Genomic DNA, 24,116 nt, shown 5'->3' with positions numbered 1-24,116 from the left:
GTGACGGACGCATCCCTCACGGGATGGGGAGCTCATGCCAACGAGTTGACAGTCAGCGGTCGTTGGTCTCCGTCGGAGTCCAGACTCCATATCAATCTGTTGGAAAGGGGGGGGGGAGCGGGTCACTTCCTCTGTGCAGGGAGGCGATGCAGCTCTGGTTCTGGGTCATCCAGCAGGAAATTTCGATCTCGGCAGTTCATCTGGCCGAAGACAAAAACGAGACAGCGGACGCTCTGAGCAGGCAGAGCACAATCTCTCACGAGTGGGAGCTGGGTCAGGAGATTCTCCTGGAGATCTTCGCCCTTTGGGGGACCCCTCAAGTGGATCTGTTTACCTCCAGTGTCAACCGGAATTGCGAAAGGTTCTGCTTGCGGGAATTTCCTCCAAGAGGAGCCTTAGGGGACGCGTTCGTGGTGGAGTGGTCATTCCTGCTGCTGTACGCGTTTCCTCCAGTCCCCGTCATTCCGCAAGTGCTGCGGAGGTTATGGATGTTCGGTTCCTGGATGATCCTCATTGCTCCGGCATTGGACCCAGAGGACGTGGTACCCGGACCTTCTGGACTTGTCCATCTGCCCTCCACATCGTCTTCCCTACCGAGACGATCTGCTCTCACGGGAGGGGGGTCAGGTTCTCCATCCAGAGGTCAGATCCCTCAACCTTCACGCTTGGCTTCTGAAAGGTTGAGGTATAAGGATTGGGACCTCCCTGAAGATGTGATGGAGGTGTTGCTTTCGGCCAGACGGCCGGCAACAAAATCCCTGTACCGTTGCCGTATGGAGAAAGTTCTGCGACTGGTACAGGGTTCAGAATGTGGATCCTTTTTCATGTGACATTCCTGTCATTCTGTCTTTTTTGCTTTCTTTGGCCCACAAGGGCCTGCAAGTGGGTACCATTAAAGTTTACCTGGAGGCGCTGTCTATATTTAGCGCTCGTCTGAGGAGTTTTCTTATTTTAATATCCCTTTAATTTCTCAGTTTCTGAAAGGGCTCACTAATGTGTTCCCTCCGTCACCTTTCCAGGTGCCCGGTTAGGATCTGAACCTTGTTCTCAAGTTTCTAATGGGTGCTCCGTTTGAGCCTTTGCATTCTTGTCCTTTGAGACTGTTAACCCTTCAATCTGTGTTTTTAGTTGTGGTCACTTCCGCTCGCAGAGCGAGTGAGTTACAGGCACTTTCAGTTAAGCCATCCTTCACTGTGTTTCATAAGGACAGGGCTGTCCTTAGAGTTTGTCCTTCCTTTCTTCCGAAGGTGGTGTCGGAATTTCATTTAAGCCAGAAGGTTATTCTTCCGGCATTTTATCCTCCTCTGCATCCTGGTAAGGAAGAGGAGAGGCTCCATAGGCTGGATCCTAGGAGAGCTTTAAGCTTCTACATTTCACGCATGTCCCGGGTCAGAGTGGACAATCAACTCTTTATTGGTTACACTGGAAGGCGTTTGGGACAAGCTGTTACTAAGCAGACTTTGTCTCGATGGATCATCTTGGCAATTTCCGAATGTTACCGCTGGGCCGGTAGGCTTATGGGCCCATTCTACCAGGGGTATGGCTGCCTCTACTGCCCTGCAGAGGGGTGTTCCTATTCGTAACATCTGTGATGCAGCCACCTGGGCTTCGGTCCATACTTTTGTACGTCACTACTCCCTCGATTCTATCCGGGGGCAGGATCTGGCCTTTGACAAGGCGGTCCTTTACTCTGCAATTTGATTGGGCATTCTAAATGTGTATATTCTAAATACTTTTCCCACCTCCTTACGTTGGTACTGCTTTGGAAGTCTGTCATATATATGGAATACGTCAGAGGACCCAATCCCCTCGAAGAACAAGTGACTTTCTTACCTGGTAACGTTCTTTCGATGGGATGGTCTGACGACGTATTCCATATCGCTCCCTCCCTGTCTACCCCGCTACAGAATTTCTTATGCGATTGCATCTTACGTTTCTGCAAGGCTTTCTGTGGTCATACTGGCAGAAGATTGGTGCCACACGTTCTGGGAAAAAACTACAACTGAGGCTACGGGCGTCGTGCGTCCTACTTATAACATCTGGTGATGTCGGCCGTCTGAGGAGGTCCTCGAGGACGGCGTATCGACGTCATCGACGCAGGACGCAGACGCCGAAAGATTTTCCGAAGCAGCACAGCTGTGGTGATTACTGTCATAGATATGGAATACGTCATCGGACCATCCCATCCAAAGAACGTTACCAGGTAAGAAACTAACTTGTTCTTCTACTCTGTTCTCTGTATTTTATCCAAATACGTTTGAAGACAATTGTTTTTCTTTCTTTTTTTTTTTTTACATGTTGTATCTTGAACCTTTTCTGTTCTTCCTGCACTTGTTTACATCCAGATTTAAATCATCTTCATTTATATTTTTTATTTTCTTGATGGTTGTGGAAGTTGGAGGAAACGTAGATTGGAAGCAGATAGCAAGTATTCAGGAATCCATTGGTGAAACGAGTTCTCAGAGTGTCGTGGTGGCTGTTGACAGGTAGCACAATATGCTTTTTTTCTTAGAAAAGTATGTTAGAAACCATTGTAAAATAATGTATCAAACACACAAAATGCTAATTCTTTTAACAAACACAGTTGGGTTGGGTTTCTCTCTAGGTATTTGTTCAGTTCATGGTTAATAGTTTCTTTATTGATGCATGCCGCATATTTACTCTATGTAATGCACATTTTGTTTATTCAAATCATTGTTTAATGTCGAGATGTGGTTGAAAAGCTCTGCTCTGTTTTTAACTATTCAGTTTTCAAAGAGAGGGCAGTTAACTTGAGAACATCATTTCAGATCCTATTCTCACAAGAGATTAAGTAGGATAAATGAATCCATAATTAAATAATGGAGCATTTACTGTCAACCACAATATTGTCAGATGTTAAATAGCCTTTGGTTGGAAACGTGAATTACGCGTCGCACTAGAAAATCAAAATATTTGATTTGGTGTACATTGTGTGCCCAGAGACAAACAATCTGCTGCTGAGAACCCATCCTTATAAAGGCTCTGGTAAATTAAATCTCCAACTAGGTGGCTGTTAGCATCACATCTTCTAAGTAGCGTAGTCATTTGCATTGGTTATTTTTTTTAAGAGTTAAGAGCCAACCTCCTTGATGTTTTCTCGCCTCTTCTCGCTCTGGTGATCATACCTCTGCTAGTATTCCAACTCTCAGATATACTCCCTCAGAAGGGAGTCTGTGCACCTCAACCACTTCTCTCATCAGTTCCAATCTCCGTATTGTCACGCTCTCTGGTGGCAACTCCATTCTATCCTATTGCGCCTTCACTTGAGTCACAACTCCCCAGGGTGGTCCGAGCTTCAGCTAGGAGGATTGGTCACAAGCAGCCCGTTGACATTTCCAGCAGCTCAGGCCAGGTCCATGCCTTTACTCCTCATACTCTGCAAAAAAAGTTCCTGGCCCTGCAGCTGCATCATTGAACTGATGGGACAGCACTTGATCCAGGTGTACGTTCTTATCTGCCCTTACTGCCCAACCCCTTAAGCTGCAGCTCCATCCTCCCTACTTGCTGCCTCTTTTCCTTAAAAAGAATGTTCTCAATCTTTGATTTGTAGAGCACAACCATGGTTGCAGTTTCAATGCTATAGAGGACATAGAGACACATCCTACCCCGCCCCCCAACAACAATTTTCATTTCCATCCCCGCGACTGATAGGGTTTTCTCAGGTCAAGGGGCAAGCATCTACTGTCATATTATAACAGGTCCACTGGAAGGTTTTATGGCAGGAGCTTACTAAAAAGGACCGTGAGAAAAGTGTAAAGAAAGGAATATTTTGGATTCTGAAAGGTAGTGGTCGTGTGCATGCAATGTTAGACTTCCAAGTATCAAACACATACTTGATAGTGTATTTCATATTGTTCCTCTCAGATTTTCTTTTTTTTTTTTAATTTATACACAGGAGGAACAATGCTGTTTTGATCACAAAAGAACATACAATAGATATGAAATCAGATTTAATGGGAAGCAGTGAGCTTCTTACAATTGGGTGAGTGTGAGGGACATTCTGACCAGGTTATGGAGGGGAGTAAATGGAACAGTCACCATGCACCATAGATAGGTAGACATAGGACCTCATTATGACCCTGCCGGTCCGGAAACAACAGTGGGGGTAAACCCGCTGCCACTGTTGTTGCCGGACCGGCAAACGAGTTCTGCAGGCAGGGGGTGTTACTCCCGCCAGGCCTGACGCCACCCGCCTGCAGACGGAAATGGAAATACTGGCACTGTTAATTATGGTGCCAGTGTTTCCATGGTCCTCATCGCCATGGAGTCCTGTCCTATGGGACTCCATGGGAATGGGGAGTAAGGTTATTCCGCCTCTGGAATTACTGGACCACCGGGGCTGTAATGTTCCGGCAAGTCCGGAGGCAGTAATCCTTTCCGGGTCCGGCAGCAGCCTGCCGGTTTTTCCGGCACAGCTACCGCTGGACTCGTAATGAGGCCCATAGATAGATTAATGACAATGAACATTGGACATTTTTAAGTGCAGGTAGAGGCGTTCTGGCCAGCTGTGCGCAGGATAATGGGTAAAGTGCTAGAGTGGAGACAGAGGAAGTGGGGAACAGAGGCAGGTTACAGGAGAGGGAAACTGTTAGCTAGCAGGCAGATGAGGGGTAGGTTAAGGGTGTAACTATGGAGGCGACTGTGAAGGCATCATGAAGCAAGACACCGACAACTGATTCAAGATTCAAACAAAACACCTTTATTAACTTAAATGTCAGGATGGTCTAAGGCCTAAATCGTCCCCTGCTAAGGTGGGATTTCCCGACCTAAAGATACTAAGGACAGTCTGAGTCAGTAAGTACAACTTAAAGGTTTGTCTGTGTCCATAACCTATGCTTGCCCTCACAACTAAAGCTAACAATGTTTAGAGATGTCAGCAACAAAGAAATTGTGTTCCAATTAACGCTCCCCTTCCCCAAGTTCAAAGCAGTTCACAAAGTCTTGGGTTTCCCTCCTCCAAGATCAAAACAGTCTGCAAAGCAAAATACCTTGGGGTCCCTTCCCCAAGAAGAAAAAACAGTTCTAACAAGGTCTCTGGCAACAATACAGTTTCCAAAATATCTCAGGGTTCTCTTCCCCAGCTCTTCTAGCTGGCCAACTCACACTCAGTTCAAGTCTCTTAATTCTCAAAACCAATTCCAGGTCTACTTTATAATCCTTCAGGCTCTTCAATGGTTTATACTGATTGGGTTCTATGTTCATTCATCCCCAGTTTTTTTTCCTGGCTTTTTTTGACAAAAATGTTTTGCCGAAAAAATTCCCTATATGGGGACTAGACTAGCACCGACTATATTCAATCTTTACATATCTGACATCGAGGAGGCGTTTGAAGATGTGAGGTGCTTGTGCCCAAGGATTGCAGGCATCGCAGTGGGAAGACTACTTTATGCAAACAATCTCCTTATTATGGACCAAACAGAAGTAGGACTGCAAAGACAGCTAAACGCCTTGTCTAAATACATGTGTGACAACTCTCTAACCATCAACCCCAAAAAATCAAAAATTATTGTTATAGGAGAAGCAAATAGAACCCGCAGGATGAAAAGAAGCTGGAGTCTCCAAGGGGTCAAAATACCCGAGGTTACATCTATGAAGTATTTGGCGCTAAATGTGAATACCAGCATGGTAGACTCACACGGGGCAGCAGCTGTGAAGTCTAGAGCCAAGAACCTAGCAACTCAGGCTAGAATAATCAACCGCAAGTATGGAAAATTCACTCTACTTCCCATTATTAACTTTTACAAATCAAAGGTGATCCCGATCTTGACGTACGGCTCTGAAACGCAACTACAACTTGCAGGCTCTCTATGGAAGCAGGTTGAGGGAATATTTTGGCGACAAGTTTTGAACGTTCCAAGATCCCTCCCGGTAGAAGTGATCAGGAGAGAAATGGGAATGGTATTGTCGTATACTATTATGGGCGGAAATCACTGTCGATGTTGAGGAAATGCTTACAACCACCAGGCGAAGGAGGGTATGAAGTACTACAAATAGCTATTTCCTTAAACAGTGAGAAATCTCTAACTGAATGGAGACTTACTTGTGTGGAGATAGTGAATAGTCTTGCACTGAATGAAGAGACTTTATTGAAAAATCCTGACCATGTTAAGAAGAAACTCTGACCAGGATTGGATAGACAGGTGAACGGATCCGGATCATGAAAAGTGGTGGGGGGATAACGAAAGACGTTAGGAAACATGGTCAAATTCCAAACTATCTGACAAAGTTTCCCTGTCCCAGAATTAGACAGGAATTCATGAGGTTCCGTTTTAATCTGTTTCCTACAAAAGAGGTTCTCGAGAGACGCATAGTACTCTCGGATAAAAACTACAAATGTTGGCTTTGTAATGGCTCGCTTGAAAGTTTAGAACACTTAACAACCGAATGCGAGTCATTGAAGGATTTAAGAACATTATATCTGGGACACTTGTACCAGAAGTCAACAACATTACTACCGAACTCATTCTGGGTCAGCCTGTGTCAAAGGAGAAGAAATACCGAGATTCTAGCTCTGATGGCTTACGTCAAAAAAATCTTTGAGAGACTAATGATAGAAGAAGACGGGGAAAAGGCTTCACCAAGATGAGAAAAATAAAACAGATGACGATGGAGCGATTTTAGACTTTCAGGATGGGAATGGGGTTTTTCTTCACTATTAAGAGTTTTCATTTTTTTTTTTCTTCTCTTTTCAGTAAACAGCATAAAAAAAGTTTAAATGTAAACTATAAAATATGCTAAATAAAATTAAAAAAAATATTCCCTATACCCCACCCCACCCTACCCCTTATATGCCCACCCCCAACCCCCATCTTTTTTGATGTTTTTTTTTGCCAAAACATTTCTGGCAAAAAGTGCAGTGAAAAAAACGGGCGCTGAATGAACGTCATACCACCGATTGCTATCTTCTGCATTCACTTCAGCAATCTAATTCACAAATGAAGTTTCTTTGTCTTTACTTTTCCTTGCCTGTTCCAGACAGGTTATTCTCGTTCCTAGCGCAATTGTCGGTCCACGCGGGTCCACCCATTATAGGTCACGCAATCGATAACCCTAGGCTTTCTTGCCCATACAGCTTTCTGTGTCACTGCACCTGTGTTGTGGTTTACATTGACTTTGATTTCTCCTTGCCAGCCTCTTGGCTTTGCCACAGTGTGTTCTTCCACACAACTCACTCTGTGGTGCTCACACTTTCACCACCTTGCTTTCACAATCTTCATAAGTGCTCATCACTTGCTTTTCACTTTATTCATAAAGATTCATTCTTTGTCTTTAAATGTTCATTACTTGTGTTTTACACATGCTTTCATTTCATTCGTAGGCTTATCAAAGCTTTCCTTTCGTTTGGTATTCAATAATGCTTGCTTTATATTGACGTTCCTTTACTTATAGTCCAACTTGCTCGTATTGGTAAGAAAAGCCCCTCACGTTGGGTTTGCTTCCAATTGTACAAATATTTCAGTTCATCTAGCATTAACATATGTCCTGTAGTAGCCCCAGGAGCACCCCGGTACAAGTGTTCCCTCTGATTCACTCAGCGGTCCTTGGCGGTTCCTCCGGGTGTCCTCTCTCTCTCCATTCTCTGCTCTGTGCACACTTCTCTGAAGCTCTGTGAGTAGCTCTCGCCTGCTATGAATCTCGCTGTGGGCTGCCGGTAGCTCCGCTCTTCCCTGGCGGACGCTACCATTGACCTGCAGCACTTGGGGATCTTCCGTGCCCCACAGCTCTGACTGTGGGCACCCCGACAGAGGTGGCTCTGGCAGCTTTGACCCTCTCACGGCCCGCTTGGGCCCTGGCGTCAGTCTCTCCTTGGCAATTGCCTTCGTCCTGCCCTCCCGGCAGGACCCTCCTTGACAGCTGCCTTCTTGGCAAGAATTCTCCCACCTCAGGCCTGTCTCTCCCAGCCAGACTTCTCTCCTGCTGGTTTCCCTTTCCAGTCTGGGGGCTACACCTTATATGCACCTGCGACCTGTTAATCGTTACAGATAAAAACCCTTCAATCTAATTTCCTGACTCCAATTACTTGTGCTCTCCAGCATGGGGTCTGGCATGGATTCACATGCTCATGAATATTCCCCGTCGTCAGGCTGGGAATCCTCGGTAAAGAAAAAATCAGTATCAGTTTCGTTTCTGATCTGTCTTTCTTAGTAGTAACCAATCACTGAACTCTGGGTCATACTGCCCCAGCCAATGACTGCCCTCTCCCTAAGCCCAGCCCTGGCAGCCATCCTCATATTTTTACCGCACGCTCAAGTGTTGGGGGTCCTCGTGTTAAGCTCTTGAGTTTTTTACTGCGCTTTCGCGTTTTTTCAGGAGAGTTTCTCATTTTTTTGGTTTAATCAAGCCTCAAGCTCCACCGTTTCTACTTCCGATAACGGGGACCCGTTTCGGAATTCTGCTACGCCCCTCAAGAGTGAAGTTTTCGTCGAGTTTACACTTCTTGGAGGATTCCGGAAGATCTGCGGCCTACCTCAAGACATGGCCCAGGACAAAGGGAGCTCGACGCCCGGATCCAAGCTGTTCAGGAACTGCCCTGGATGCGGATTATATAACGTTTTCAAGGAGGACGGGCATTCGCAATGTCTCTACTGCCTCCATGGGGACAAGACGCACGTGTAGAAGGACTGTGCGTTCTGCAAGAACCTTTCGGAACGGACCAAACAAGATCGTCTTTCCCACCTTGCCACCTGGCTGGAGTAGGGCACAGCAAGTGAGAAGGCGAAGAAGGAGTCTGAGCGAGCTTCTAAGTCCTTTGAGGGCGCCCCGGCGAAGGGGGCCCAACAGAAGGCCAAGCACTGCGAGTCCGTGGGCTCCTGGAGCGCCAAAAGGTCGGGCTCTTCGGTTGCCAAGCAAGGCGCTACTTCCCTGGCACGTTCGACCACGAGCCAGCGCTCTGGGTCAGGGAAGAGGAAGTCAGAGAACCCGGGTAGGCTGCTGGAGCGGACCCGGTCGATCTCGAAGAGGGAGTGAGGCGTTGACCCCCCCCCCCCCAAGGCGAAGGCCCAGGACGCACCTAAGGTGGTGAGGGCCTTGATCCACCCACCTAAGGCCTCTACCGAAGTGGTCTCTGTGACCCCGGCGGAGCCAGCTGAGACTACGCCAATGGAAATGGCCTCTGGGCCCAGAGTATCCCTGCCGCCGCGGAGGGAATCCTCTTTCCAGCCCATCGCTAAGACCCCCGTGAAGCCCCCGGCTGAAAAAGAGGGGGGGGCTGGTGGCCGTTACAGACTCGGAATCAGCCTCTGAGGAGGAACTGGTGGAGACTGAGAGGGGCCTCAACGAAAGGTCCATAGGCCTCAACGAGAGGTTCATAAACCTCAATGAGAGATTAGAGAAGGTTCGATCCCAGGGGACGGTCCCTATTGACGTGATCGATGATAGCGACGAGGACGACGAACAGGGCCCACGGGAACGGCCATCCCGTCCGTCGCAGCCATTGCCCGAGCCCCAGGATAGCTCGGCGGACATTTTGTTGGCAATCCAATCCTTATGTACCGAGATAAGGATGAGATTACCACGCACCCCGACGGAGGAGCCAGAACCAGGCCCGTCGCGAAGCCCTCCGAACAAGCGGAGGAGAGTCCACCCTGCTCCACCCTTCGTGCCTGTGAGACCAGTGGACCCCTGATCCCCCGGGAGAGGATACGGCGACGACGACGACGGCGGCGATGACACAGCGGACATCCCGTCGTCGCCTCCCCCGCGGGCGTCCCCAGCCGACGAGGTTGGCTCTTTCCACGCCATGATAACCAGGGCATCCGAGCTCTTCCAGCTCTGCCCTGAAGAACAGAAAAAGGAGGGTTTCTGTACCAGCGACGAGAGGCTAAGAGGAAGACGGTCCTCGCGGTGCCTTTACTCAACGACTTCTGGGACGAGGAGCTTGCTGTCCTCAAGAACCCTGCCACAACACCCGCCAAAAGGGACAGGTACGAGAAGAAGTACCGAGTCCCCGATGCCGCCCTCTTGTGCCTCAGGGCCCATCCCACGCCGGACTCGGTCGTCTCGGCAGCGGCTAAGAAGAAGGCAGCGGGCGCGGCGGCTTCAACTTCCACCTCCCCGCCGGACAGCGAGGGTAAGAAGTTGGACTCTATGGGACGACGAGTCATCTCGTCGGCGGCGACGACGATTAAGTCGGCCAATGCCTTAGTGATCGTGGCCCGCTACGACAGGGAGCACTGGTTCAAGATAGCTCCCCTGCTAGATTTCCTGCCTAATGACAAAAGGGTGGAGGCCCTAGAGATTCTGCAGGAGGGCGAGGTTGCGTCGGATCACACCATTACGGTGGCAACGGACATTGCCGATACCGGATTTCGCCAACTGGGCAACGGAGTTTGCCTCAGACGACGAGGATGGCTCAAGGTGATAGACTTTCGCCAGGACGTCCAGACCAGAGTGTTGGACATGCCGTTCGACGGCAACAACCTCTTTGGTAAGGAAGTGGATGAGCCTCTACAGGCCATCAAGACCGACTCAGAGACGGCCCGGGCCCTTGGAGTGCTTCAGCAGCGACGGCCCTTTCGGAGCTCTGGAGGCAGACAGGGTGCCTCCAAAGGATCCAGCGGTGGCTCCTCCACCTACCGCCAGGCGGCCCGCTCCTCTTCTCAGTAGGCCTACAGAGGTTGCGGCAAACAAGGGGGTTCCCGCCGTCGTCGCCAAGGAGGCCAAGGCGACAAGACCGCCTCCAAGCAAGAATGACCCAGCCGTGTTGTCAGGCCCCCACCGAAGCACCCCGGTGGGAGGCCAGCTGACGAAGTTCGTCGGCGTGTGGGAGTCCATCTCCACCGACCGTTGGGTGTTGGACACCCTGGCCAACGGGCACTCGCTGGAATTCCAAAAGAAGTGCCCTCGCATTCCTCCCGTGGCCAGGAAGGAAAATCACATCCCTCAACTGCTGTTGGAGGTAAGGGCGATGCTCAAGAAAGGTGCCATCGAAGGCTCCGGGGCTCCGGAGTGTACTCAAGGTACTTCCTTGTCAGGAAGAAGACAGGCGGTTGGCGCCCCATCCTGGACCTGCGCCGCTTAAACAAGTACATCAAGGCACAGAAATTCAGGATGGTCACCCTCCAGCACGTGCTGGGACAGCTGGAGGAAGGCGACTTCCTATCGTCGCTGGACCTGGAGGATGCTTACTTCCACATCCCCATTCTAAGAAGGCACAGGGTCGGTTCAAGGACGCCACTACCAATTCAGAGCCCTACCGTTCGGATTAAATTCGGCACCCAGGGTTTTCACCAAGTGCCTGGCACCAGTGGCTGCGCCTGCAGGGGATCCACGTCTACCCCTACCTGGACAACTGGCTAATCCGGGCAAGGTCAAGGGAACTCGCCGTCAACTCGCGAGGACTGTCCGGTTGCTCACGGAGCTGGGGTTCTCCATTAACTACCCCAAATCCCACCTGGTTCCGTCGCAAGTAGCACTGTTTTTGGGGGCGAAGCTCGATACAGTGGAGCAATTGGCCTCCCCTTCAGAGGAGAGGACCAATACCATCCTGGGCAAGGTACGGCGACTGTTAGCCACGGACGTGGCTAGGGAGAGGTCCATCAAGTCCCTTCTCGGGATGATGTCCTCATGCATCTACCTTGTACCCCTTTGCAGACTTCGGATGCGTCTGCTGCAGGTGTTCCTCGACGCCCGCTGGTTTCAGGCGGGGGGCTGCTTCGAGGACAGGATCCCCCTCGACGAGGAGTTCAGTTGGGCAATCCTACGGTGGGGCACCCGGGCTCACCTCACGACGGGCACGGATTTTCAAACCCCGGCGTTTCAGGAGATGGTGACTACGGACGCCTCTCTGGAGGATTGGGGGGCCACACCGGATATCTCCATGCAAGAGGCCTTTGACTCCTGGAGGAGAGGTCTCTTCACATCAACATCTTGGAGCTCCGTGCAGTGTTCTGGGCGCTCAAGTCGTTCCTCCCGTCCCTGAAGGACAAGGTGGTGAGGATCTTCACCGACAACACCACCACAATGTTCTACATACGGAAGCAGGGGGGCACCAGATCCGCAGCCCTATCCAAGGAGGCCCAGGATCTGTGGCACTGGGCCGTCGCCCAGGGGCTGTTTCTGGTTCCCTTCCACCTGGCGGGAATGAAAAAACACCATCGCCGACTCACTCAGCAGGGAGCTACGCTCGTGCCACGAGTGGGAACTGCGCCAGGATCAAGTGCATCGACTCTTCCGACGATGGGGCAAACCCCAGATCGACTTGTTCACGATGGCGACGAACGCCAAGTGCCAGAGGTTCGCCAGCAGGTTCCCCCAGCCGAGGAGCATGGGCGATTCTTTCTCGTTCCCTTGGGACGGCCTGTTTCTATACGCGTTCCCTCCATTGCTGCTCCGCCTCATCAACCAGCTCAAGAGGTCCAGGTGCAGGATGATCTTCGTCGCACCGGCATGGCCGAGGCAGATCTGGTTCCCGGACCTTCTGGACTTGTCAACGTCCCCGCCAGTCAGGCTGCCGGCGGACGCGGATCTTCTCTCCAGAGAAGGAGGTGCCATTCTACACCACGACCCACAGTCGCTGAACTTGCAGGCCTGGCTCCTGCAGCACTAGAGTTTGGAGGGTACGATATCCCGGCTGATTGCAGAGAGGTTCTTGCAAAGGCCAGGGTGTCCTCAATTCTCAAGTGTTACGGTCATAAATGGAAGAGGTTCTCTGTCTGGTGCCGTGCACAGAAGATTAACCCTCTGCGGATTACGGCCCCTCAAGTGCTGCCGTACCTGCTGTCGCTGGCCAAAGCTGGACTGGCTCACGCCTCCATAAAAATACATCTGGCTGCCATCTCCTGATATACCAGGACTACGGGACGGGCGTCCTTGTGGTCTCATCGCCTGGTAAAGGAATTTATGAAGGGACTATTCCGATCATTCCCGCCGGTGAAGGCCCCTGCCCTGGCGTGGGATCTTAATGTGGTGCTGACCAGGCTCATGGGGGCCCCATTCGAGCCTATGCATTTGGCGCCTTTGAAGTTCCTGTCATGGAAGACCGCGCTCCTCGTGGCTATCACCTCTACATGACGAGTGGGAGAGATTCAGGCCCTATCTTGCAAGCCTCCATACTTGACTTTTCATGACACGAGGGTGGTGCTGAGGACGCACCCCTCCTTCATGCCCAAGGTGCCGTTGGACTTCCACCTCAACGAGCCCTTGGTGTTACCAGTTTTCTTTCCGTCGCCTTCGACGCCGGCTGAGAGGACTTTGCACTCGCTGGATGTAGCTAGAGCGCTGAAGTTCTACGTGGACCGCACGAAGAGTTTTCGGAAGACGTCACAACTGTTTGTGAACTTTGGGTCTGTGAATCAAGGGAAGGCTGTCTCGAAGACTTCCATTTCCAGATGGCTCTCCGGCTACATTATGCTTTGTCACCGGTTGGCAAACCGACCGCTGCCCGGCCGTCCGAGAGCCCATTCGACCAGAGCGATCGCTGCTACTACGGCATTCCTGTCTGGTGTGCCTCTGCTGGACATCTGCAGGGCTGCTACGTGGAGGTCGACACACACCTTCACAAGATTCTACTGCATCGATCGGGACTCCAGGGAGGAGTCCAGGGTCGGCCAAGCAGTGCTGCGCAACCTGTTCGCTTAAGGTGAGCCTGGTGAGGAGGTAAGAGATGCTTAATGTTGAGTTGTTGTATTGCTTAATGTTAAGCCTGTTGCCACCTCCCGTGGTTGTGCATGTGTATACTGCTGTGTATTCTTTATTCATGAGCATGTGAATCCATGCCAGACCCCATGCTGGAGAAGGAACAAGTTACTTACCTGTAACTGTTGTTCTCCAGCATGGGTCTGGCATGGATTCACTTGCGAACCCTCCCACCTACCCCTCTGCGGCTCTTCACTTGGTCATACTGCCACTTGGCGTGCTACCAAATCTGAGGATGGCTGCCGGGGCGGGGCTTAGGGAGAGGGCAGTCATTGGCTGGGGGCAGTATGACCCAGAGATCAGTGATTGGTTACTAAGAAAGACAGATCAGAAACGAAACTGATACTGATTTTTTCTTTACCGAGGATTCCCAGCCTGACGACGGGGAATATTCATGAGCATGTGAATCCATGCCAGACCCATGCTGGAGAACAACAGTTACAGGTAAGTAACTTGTTCCTTCTTTTGACATGCCAGCCCTCGCAATAGTTTCTAGGCCTCTTCCTCATCTCAGTATCAGAGTGGTGTAACTAAATGTTAGTGTGTATACCTCCTAGTCGCCTCTTAATCGTCCCAGTACTAGAGTGGTGCGACTAAGGGGAATTAACAGGAAAGCAAACAAAGGGGGGTCTGGGAATCTCTCTACCAGCACGAACACAGCCCAATGACCTGTTCTTGGGTGAATAACCCTTGGGAGAGACTCTACCAAGTCTTTAGCTCACTGTCCTTTTCACAGAGAAGACATTTCCCCGCATATCAGCCTTTGTCCTGCCCAGGGGCAGTCCAGCGCCGAAATGCTAGGCAATTCTCCTCTGAACAAGAGTACCATCAGTAACCCCATACACGTGTTTCAGCCTTGTTGGGCATCATCAGTGAGGTGAAACTGTTGCCTCTCTAAGAACAGTGAGCAAGGGGTCCACGTCTGGATTGCCCTGTTAACTTAGGGTGAAACCCAAAGTTAATGTATGCAAACAAAGGGGGGTCTGGGAATCTCTCTACCAGCACGAACACAGCCCAATGACCTGTTCTTGGGTGAATAACCCCTGGGAGAGACTCTACCAAGTCTTTAGCTCACTGTCCTTTTCACAGAGAAGAAATTTCCCTGCATATCAGCCTTTGTCCTGCCCAGGGGCAGTCCAGCGCCGAAATGCTAGGCAATTCTCCTCTGAACAAGAGTACCATCAGTAACCCCATACACGTGTTTCAGCCTTGTTGGGCATCATCAGTGAGGTGAAACTGTTGCCTCTCTAAGAACAGTGAGCAAGGGGTCCACGTCTGGATTGCCCTGTTAACTTAGGGTGAAACCCAAAGTTAATGTATGCAAACAAAGGGGGGTCTGGAAATCTCTCTACCAGCACGAACACAGCCCAATTACCTGTTCTTGGGTGAATAACCCTGGGAGAGACTCTACCAATCTTTAGCTCACTGTCCTTTTCACAGAGAAGAAATTTCCCGGCATATCAGCCTTTGTCCTGCCCAGGGGCAGTCCAGCGCCGAAATGCTAGGCAATTCTCCTATTAACAGGAAAGGACTGCAACAACCTATGAAAATAGGGAGATGGGAGGGTTTGTTCCAACCAAGGAAAGGGGGATACAAGGCCTCATCCAAAGACATCCTCTCCCCACTTCCCAAGGACCCTCCACCCAGGTGATCATCCCTCGCGTCTCCACCCCCATGGTCAGGATCCAAGAACAATGGCCTTTCCCTGGCCACCTGAGAAGAGGATCCAAGGGGAGTAGGTGTAAAGATGCCTTCAGGGTTTTCACACGAGGAGGTAGGCTTTTAGTTTGATTTTGAACAAATCCATGTGGACTGTTTCTTGGATGTCAGGGGGAAGAGAATTACATGCAAGTGTAGCAGTAAGAGAGAAGGAGCTGAAGCGAGAGGAAGCACAAGGGGTGGGCAAGGTGAAATGGCTTGAGTTGGATAGAGGAGGCTAGATAGAATAGTGCCTTACCATGCATAGATTTGTGAACCAGGAGGAGACATTTAAATCTAGTCCTGTTCTGCATCATCAGCCATCCAGCATGGTGATGGTACAAGGAAGTAGGTGTGAAGTAAGGGAGTTTATAGAGTGTCCTGGTAGCGAAGTAAATCTTCTCGAGAGAAAAGAAAATATAGTTGGGGAGACCAAAGAGGATGCTGGTACAGTAGTCCTGTTTAGAGAAGGCAAGAGTGGTTAAGAGATGCTTTAAGAGATGCTTGGCGGTGTTGAAACAAAGGAGGTGCCTGATTTTCCTAATATTCAGGAGATTGATGCAAGCTGCTGTTCCCCTTTATGGAGGGGGAACAAATCCCCCCCTCCACAATTCTAAGTGGGGGGGATGTAATGTCATTTATCCCCCCAGAATATGTGTTTGGTGTGTCGTGCAGGGATTTGTTTTGGAAGTGGGGGGAGGGGCTGCTTACTGTGTAAACTGCCCTCTCCCCCCTGTCCCCCAAAGCATGGGGGCAATACCCTGGGGGCAGATGGGTGATCATCGCCCCCCAGGGAAGGGGGGCAAACAAAACACATTTTTTTTAAAAGCATAATTTTGGGTGGGGTGGGTGCACTAGCCACCAGGGATTTTTGCAAGGGGGGTGGCCCTCTCGCTCCCCACCCTAAGTGGATGGGGGGGCACCTTCTGTAGCCCTCCTGGGGCCGGTTTCTGCCCCTAGGAAGGGGTACATGAGATGCCCCCATCCATTTGGGGTGGGGAGGAGGCCACTGCAAATATTGGCAGCCACCCCGCCCCCTAAGCCTGGGGCAGTACGTTTTGACACCCCCCCGGGGGCAGATGGTCACACACATGTGCCCATCTGCCCCTAGGGAAGGGCAAAACAAATATATATATTTCTGAGGCTTGTGGAATCTGCTTAGATCACATGCTGTGCATAGGCCGACATCTAGTGGAAGCTGCGGAGTATTACAGTTTGTTTTTCGAAACTCGAAAATGAGCGTCGACACAGGGCATGCCAGTAATACTACCCCTAGTGTGACGTCCAATGTACCCAAGATCCCTCGCGCGTCTAGGATCCTCAGATTGTTTTTTTCCGCCATACTGGTCGGAAGCATTTTGCAGAGTCCCCTGGCCTTAGCCGTACTTTTGCTAAAATATTAATTTATTTACATCCTTCGACACTCGACGCCGGCTGGAGAAGAAATCGACCGTCGGCTGCTGCACGACGGATTTGGGCCTCTGAAGGCCTCTGGCCTCGGCCCGGGCCTTGGAAGGCCTCTGGCCTCGGCCCTGCAAGTAGGGAGAGTGGGGGGTTAGACATACTCTACACTCTTGGTATATAGGTACACCTTATACATTTCCTACACTTAACAGCCCGCTGCCTCAAGGTGCGTATGGAGGGTACCCCTTTTCAATTCTGCCCCAAGTGCAATCGCAAATACCCTTGGGTCGACGGGCACGCCACGTGCAATCTCTGCTTGCCGAGGGACCACCCCGAAGCGAACTGCAGAGCGTGTAGTAGGTTTAAACCTAAGACACTTAAGGACCGTTCGACGAAGCGTTGGGCCCACCACGCCAGGCAGGCGGCCATGGCAGCGGAGGGCACCTTCAGCGACGGCAGCGACGCCGTACTTTCGGACGGCGAGGCAATTACGGCATCGAAAGACAGCCGAGCGCAGGTCCCCGACCTCGGAAGGCCGTCCGGCAGGGCGGCTAAGACCCCCGGCGACACAAGCGCTTCACACACCACACACACTAAACACACGAAGTCCAACCGAGACTCGACGACGTTGAGTTCTCGGAAAGAGGCACAAACAGAACGGCCGATTCGGTGTCCTCTGGGCGTTCTCGATCGAGATCGCCGCATGACTCCAGGCAATCATCCACTCTTGCCAAGAGTGCCTCGCTCCGTAGGCTAACAGAAGTTTGATCGTCGGAGGACGAAGACGACTTCCACCCCCAGGCCGCGCTCCAGGAGTCGAAGCCCGCAGACAAGATCAGCGCGGCCCCACGCTCGAAGGACAGGGACTCTACCCCCGATCCTCGACGCCAGGCGTCGAAAACCTCCGGAGCCACAAAAGGACAGGGAAAACACTTTTCCACTCACGGAGAGGGGGAAAACAGCAGAAGAAGCAGCCTTTGGACTCTTCCACACCTGTGAAACACGCCACTCCCCCTAAACAGACAGACAAGACCAGGTCTGCTGATATGTCTAAAACCAGCAAATCTACTCAAGATAAATCTCCGAGACTTGCTGAGAGAGTCATTCCCAGTTCCAAAAAATGGTCGAGTGAAGATATAGATAGGGTCATGTCAAGGATGTCTTCTTTGGCTGACTTTTACAATAAAAAATCCAGACCATTTCCTTTCGTATGATCCACAAGGGGCGACACCCTCAGGCTCTAACAATCCTATCCCCCCGAGTAAGAAGCCCCGGTTTGAGACACCGATGAGGTCTACAGACCCCTTCGAGGTACAACCATACTCACTGTATCAAGGAGAGGCTTCCTTTGGTGAGGACCAAGAATTTAGCATGGTAGAAGAGCAAACCGGGACGGGCTACTATGGGGATGATGAGGACCAAGAAGAGGAAGAGGAAGACCCTGAAACCTACAGAGTAGATTCCCCGGTAGAAAACGAAGCCCCGGTTACCGACTCCCCTGTCGATAACCAACCCCTCCTAAACGAGGTTCTCGCACGTGCAGCAGAACATTTCCATATTAACACCCACGGTGTCCAGGAGGAGAGGGACTTCGCGAGGAGTTGGTGGGTTAAAGGAGGCCTGTTGCCCAGACCATCCCTATCCTTAAGTCCATTCAGCGAAGAATAGACCCGTCCCTGGTGAACCCGAACCTCACCAGAGCAGTCAATCCCAGGGTTGAAAAACTTTTGAGGGCAGCCCAGTCTGACCCTCTCTATATAAGAGGACATCTAAAGCCAGACTCCCTAGTTGTCACTAACACTCGTAAGAGGGCTGGAACACCCTTGTCATCGTCCGAAGCTCCTCCAGACAAGGAGAGTAAAAAACGATATGGTTTCTGCAGGAAAGTAGCCTCAACGTCCGCCTATCAGGCAAGGATTGCAAATTCCACCACCCTGTCGGCCAGCTACAACTGCCATCAGTGGGAAGAAGTCGAGGCACTCGTAGCCTCTGCTCCGGAACCTTTAAAGGGCCAGTTAGCTCGGATTTCCGCAGAGGGTAGAGCCGTGTCTGGTTGCATTTTGAAAGCAACCTTTGACGCCGCGGACAATGCAGGCAGATTGATAGCAGAAGGCACTGTTATCAAGAGACATGCGTGGTTACGGCAGTCTGGTTTTAAGGCAGAAACCCAGGCATCATTGTTGGACAAACCGGTGGAAGCCGATCTGTTGTTTGGTAAGGCGGTCGAGGACGCACTGAAGAATGCCAAGGACGAATACGAGACACAAGTCCCTTGGCCAGTTAACCAATTAAACCCCCTAACCAGAGAGGGAATAGTAATTTTCGTCACCCACGCGGCCAAAATTCCCAGAGAGGATCTAACTATTCCCAGGGGCAGGGTACACAGTGGAACAACAGCCAACAGTCTACCCAGGGTTACGGCAGGGGTAATAGGAGTGGTCGTGGTAAAGGCAGAGGCAGCCCCAGCAAAGGAGGCGGCACGCCTCCACCAAAGCAGTGACGCTCAGTTCAGGGTCCCTTCTCACGCAACCCCAGTAGGGGGGCTCATTTCCAACTTCACCCAGGCTTGGGAAGGGATCACATCAGACAGATGGGTGCTGTCAACAGTATCCACAGGGTACTGTATAGAACTACTGCAGCGTCCCCGGAACCATTCTCCACGACAAAGAGTACACTCTTTAGAACATCAGAAGATTCTCCTAGAGGAGATCACCATTCTGCTAGAAAAGGACGCGATAGAACTCGTCCCGGGACACCAGGTAAACAAGGGTATTTATTCAACTTACTTCCTTGTGCCAAAAAAAGATTTGACAATGCGCCCAGTATTGGACTTGCGGCCTGCCAACAAGTATGTCAAGCCCCAAAAGTTTCGTATGACTATGCTACAAGAGGTAATCCCCTCCTAAAAAAAGGGGGATTACATGGCAACCTTGGATATGAAAGATGCCTATTTTCATATTTCCATGTTCCCAGTGCACAGAAGGTACTTGCGCTTCAAGGTGGACAGTCGGCACTACCAATTCAAGGTACTGCCCTTCGGGATAGCTTCGGCACCAAGGGTATTCACCAAGGTACTGGCGGTGGCGGCTGCACACCTACACAGGGAGGCAATCCCGGTGTACCCTTATCTGGAGGACTGGCTCATAACGGGGGAAACCCCAGTAATTTGCAGGACAAACATTCAAAGGACTATCGACCTCCTCCACGAATTAGGCTTCTCAATCAACGAGAAAAAGTCAAGCCTGGTGCCAAGCACCTCCAAACAGTTCCTAGGAGCAATCCTAGATACTCGAGGGGTTGACATTTCCTTCAGAGGAAAGAATTCGGAATATACTACTGCAAATTCCGCAATATCAGTCCGGTCACCAAATAACAGTACGCAAAGCAATGCGTTTACTGGGCATGATGGCGTCATGTATTTACCTGGTCCCCCACGCGAGCCTGCGCATGCGTCCCATGCAGGAATGGTTGGCAAAACAGTGGTCTCAGGCAAGTGGTCAGTGGGACGATCTAGTGGTCGTTTCGCCAACACTAGTACAAAGCCTTCACTGGTGGACAAGAGAGAATCTTGCACAGGGAAAACCCTTTTACGATCCCGAAGTACAGGCAGTAGTCACTACCGATGCATGTCTGACGGGGTGGGGAGCTCACCATCTCCACCACACAGCTCAGGGTCTCTGGTCTCCCTCAGTGGCCAAGAACCACATCAACCTGCTAGAGCTTCTGGCAGTATTCAGAGCGCTTCAAGCGTTCGAGCCCCACCTACTAAACCTGTCAGTGCAAATTCGGACGGACAGCACAACAGCCATGTTGTACCTGAACAAGCAAGGAGGGACTCGTTCGCCAAATCTGTCCAAGCTTGGCGGTGTGCAAGCCCATCAAACTTCCAGCCTGATACAACCTACTGTCCCAGCACCAAGGTCAAACAGTGCATCAGCAACCCAACTCAATGAACCTGGCAGCATGGCTCCTGAGGTCATAGTTTGGACATCTCAATTTACCACAGAGGTGTATGGACATCCTAAAGGAATCTAGGAAAGCAAACACAAGGCACTGTTACTTTGACAAGTGGAAGAGATTCGTTATCTGGTGCCAGAGTAGACAAATCAACCCAGTTGATTGCACTCCTTCTACTATTGTTACATAAATGCTCCACCTGCTAGCGCAGGATTGGTTTTTAACTCACTGAAAGTACACCTGGCAGCCCTGTTGGCATACACCGCTTCCCATAACAAGGTCTTGTGGTGGAAAGTACCAGTAGTTAAAGCCTTCATGGAAGGAGTAAAGAGACTTCACCCTCCTATTTCAAACCCACCACCAGGGTGGGACCTTAATGTGGTGCTATCTAAGCTCATGGGACCCCCTTTCGAGCCCATGCATAAAAGCAGTCTCAAACACCTGACTTATAAAACGGCCTTCTAGTAGCTATTACTTCTATAAGAAGGGTCAGTGAAATTCAGGCTCTGTCAGTGCAGGATCCCTTCTTTACTGTCCATAAAGACAAACTGGTTTTACACACACACCCTAGGTTCTCACTTAAGTTTATATCTAAATTCCACGTAAACCAGTCCATCGAGCTTCCGGCTTTCTTCCAGGACCCTCAAAGCTCGGCTGAGGTGAAACTACTTACCCTAGATGTGCGTAGGGCGGTCCTCTACTATGTAAATAAGACCAGACCGCTAAGAAAAACAGATCAACTGTTTGTCTCCGTAGCTACAGGCAGAGAGGGGGATCGCGTCTCTAAAGGTGCCTTCTCGAAGTGGATTATTAACTGTATCCAGCTGTGTTACTCACTCTCTGAAAGAACTCTGCCATTCACGCCAAGAGCCCACTCTACTAGAAGCATTGGGGCCACTCTGCCTTTCATTGCAAATGTACCCCTTGACACCATTTGCAAAGCAGCTACTTGGAGCTCTATTCACACTTTTACTCAGCATTACTACATTGACACACATTCCAAGGCAGATACACAAGTGGGACAAGCGGTTCTAAGACACTTATTTGTTCATGACCCTTCTCACATCCCACCTCCTTCTTCAGGTACTGCTCGCTAATCTATGCACAGCATGTGATCTAAGCAGATTCCACAAGCCTCAGAAGGGATACATTACTCACCGTAATCGTATTTCTGATGCTTGTATCTGCTTAGATTCACATGCGACCCACCCTTCCTCCCCTCTGAGAGAAGGTGCATGGTTGCTTGTAGTCTTACCTTTCTGTCTATCTGCTTGGATTATCTGTACTCAGGCTACTCCTCATGCTACCTCTTGTCAGAAAAAATACAATCTGAGGATCCTAGACGCGTGAGGGATCTTGGGTACAGTGGACGTCACACTAGGGATAGTATTACTGGCACGCCCTGTGTCGACGCCCATTTTCGAGTTTCGAAAAACAAACTGTAATACTCCGCAGCTTCCACTAGATGTCCGCCTCCTATGCACAGCATGTGAATCTAAGCAGATACAAGCATCAGAAATACGATTCCGGTGAGTAATAGTATCCCATATAGGGGTCACTAAACCACCATGAATGTTTTTAGTGGAAAAGGGAGAGCCCACGGATGTCTTCTTTTCGTAAATGCATGGGTTCTCTGTTTTCCTTGGTGGCTTCGACACCCCAGGCCCACATCTGTAGGTTGTCCCCATGAGCAAAATCTGCTTTGCCGAAAGGCTTGGGGTTATCAGTGGGTTAGCCTTTTCCCTTTTCGCCGAGGTAGGTGCAACTACACATTTGAGGTACCGTTTTCGTCGGGACACCTGTGGGAATGCGGGAAGGTAGGACATCTGTTAGCGGTGTGTTTCGGTGGGTGGGCAGAGGGAAATGTCTCTGAAATTTGGTGGAAAAAAACACAATTTTCAGACATTTCACTCTGGCCACCCACTAAAACACACCGCCAACAACACATGTCCTACCATCCTGCGTTCCCACAGGTGTCCTGACAAAAATGGTACCCCACATATGTGGGTAGACCTACCTGGGCGCAAAGGGAAAAGGCTAAACCACTGGTAACCTCAAGCCTTTCGGCAGAGCAGATTTTGCTCATGTGGACAACATACAGATTTGGGCCTAGGGTGTCGAAGCCAACAAGGAAAACGGGGAACCCCATGCATTTCTAAAAAGAGGACCCCCGTGGGAATACAGAGGTCTGACTTGCGCGAATCGCCCCAGAATGTATTACCCACAATCCCTGGCAAAGTCTGAAATTTGGTGAAAAAACTAAAATTTTCAGACATTTCCCTCTTGCCACCCACCGAAACACGTTGCCAACACCAAATGCCCTACCTTCCCGCGTTCCCACAGGTGTCCTGACGTAAACGGTACCTCACATGTGTGCGGGCACCTACCTGGACGCAAAGGGAAAAGGCTAAACCACTGGTAACCCCAAAGGGTTTGAGGAGACAGCCTACAGATTTGGGCCTAGGGTGTCGAAGCCACAAAGGAAAACAGGGAACCCCCACGCATTTCCAAAAATAAGACACCCGTGGGAATCCACAGAGGTCTGACTTGCGCGAATCACCCCAGAATGTATTACCCACAATCCCAGACAAAGTGAAAATTGTGTTTTTTCTACCAAATTTCAGACTTTGTCATGGATTGTGTGTCATAAATTATGGGGCGATTCGCGCAAGTCAGACCTCTGTGGATTCCCCGGGTGTCTTCTTTTTGAAAATGCATGGGGTTCCCTGTTTTCATTCGTGGCTTCAACACCCTAGGCCCAAATCCGTAGGTTGTCCACATGAGCAAAATTCCTGAAAATCTACTGTGCAAAATGACATGGGGTTACCAGTGTTTTAGGTTTTTCCCTTTGCACCCAGGTAGGTGCACCCACACATGTGAGGGACCGTTTTCGTCGGGAAACCTGTGGGAACACGAGAAGGTAGGCCATGTGTTGTCGGCTGCGTGTTTCGGTGGGTGACCAGAGTGAAATGTGGGGAAATTGTGGTTCTTTTTCTGTAATTTTTCCGATTCCCCCCCCAAACTATGGAATCTTTCCCTACATAGTTGTTGCCTGACCTGCGCAAATCCCCCCTTCCTAAACTTGGAATATAGTCTACTTTTCAGAAATGTATGCCTTTCTGGCTTCCCATTCATCTTGGCTACCCTTTTCTTCCATTCCGTCCACGCATGTCCTATTGGACAAAAAATGCCAAAATCGCCTACCTCTCACAAAACGGCTGATTAGCATATCAAAATGTTATTTTGGTTTCCACTCAATCTGTTCTTCAAAACCTGGAAAATGGCGAATCCAGCACAGAAAACCATTTGTTCCTAGCTCTTACAAGGAAAACACCACAGGCTTCTTTGTACAACTTTTTATTAGCATTTTCTGAAAAACCCCAAATGTTCTCCTTTTTGGT

The 24,116-nt window shown here is 50.3% G+C and overlaps 1 protein-coding gene across 1 annotated transcript in view; it reads left to right on the top strand.

Moving 5' to 3' along the window:
* ARFGEF1 (ARF guanine nucleotide exchange factor 1) overlaps nucleotides 1-24,116 on the top strand; it is a 1,973,034-nt gene that overhangs the window by 1,349,352 nt on the left and 599,566 nt on the right. Inside the window, exon 23 of the mRNA XM_069621149.1 lies at nucleotides 2,396-2,486. Coding sequence (XP_069477250.1) covers nucleotides 2,396-2,486 — 91 coding nt within the window. The remainder of the gene's footprint in view (nucleotides 1-2,395; nucleotides 2,487-24,116) is intronic.

Source organism: Ambystoma mexicanum, chromosome 5q (genome assembly GCF_040938575.1).
Source record: "Ambystoma mexicanum isolate Mex_15411 chromosome 5q, UKY_AmexF1_1, whole genome shotgun sequence".
Lineage (NCBI taxonomy): Eukaryota > Metazoa > Chordata > Amphibia > Caudata > Ambystomatidae > Ambystoma > Ambystoma mexicanum.
Note: the sequence above shows the minus strand (reverse complement) of the source record. Positions and strands in the feature narration are given on the sequence as shown.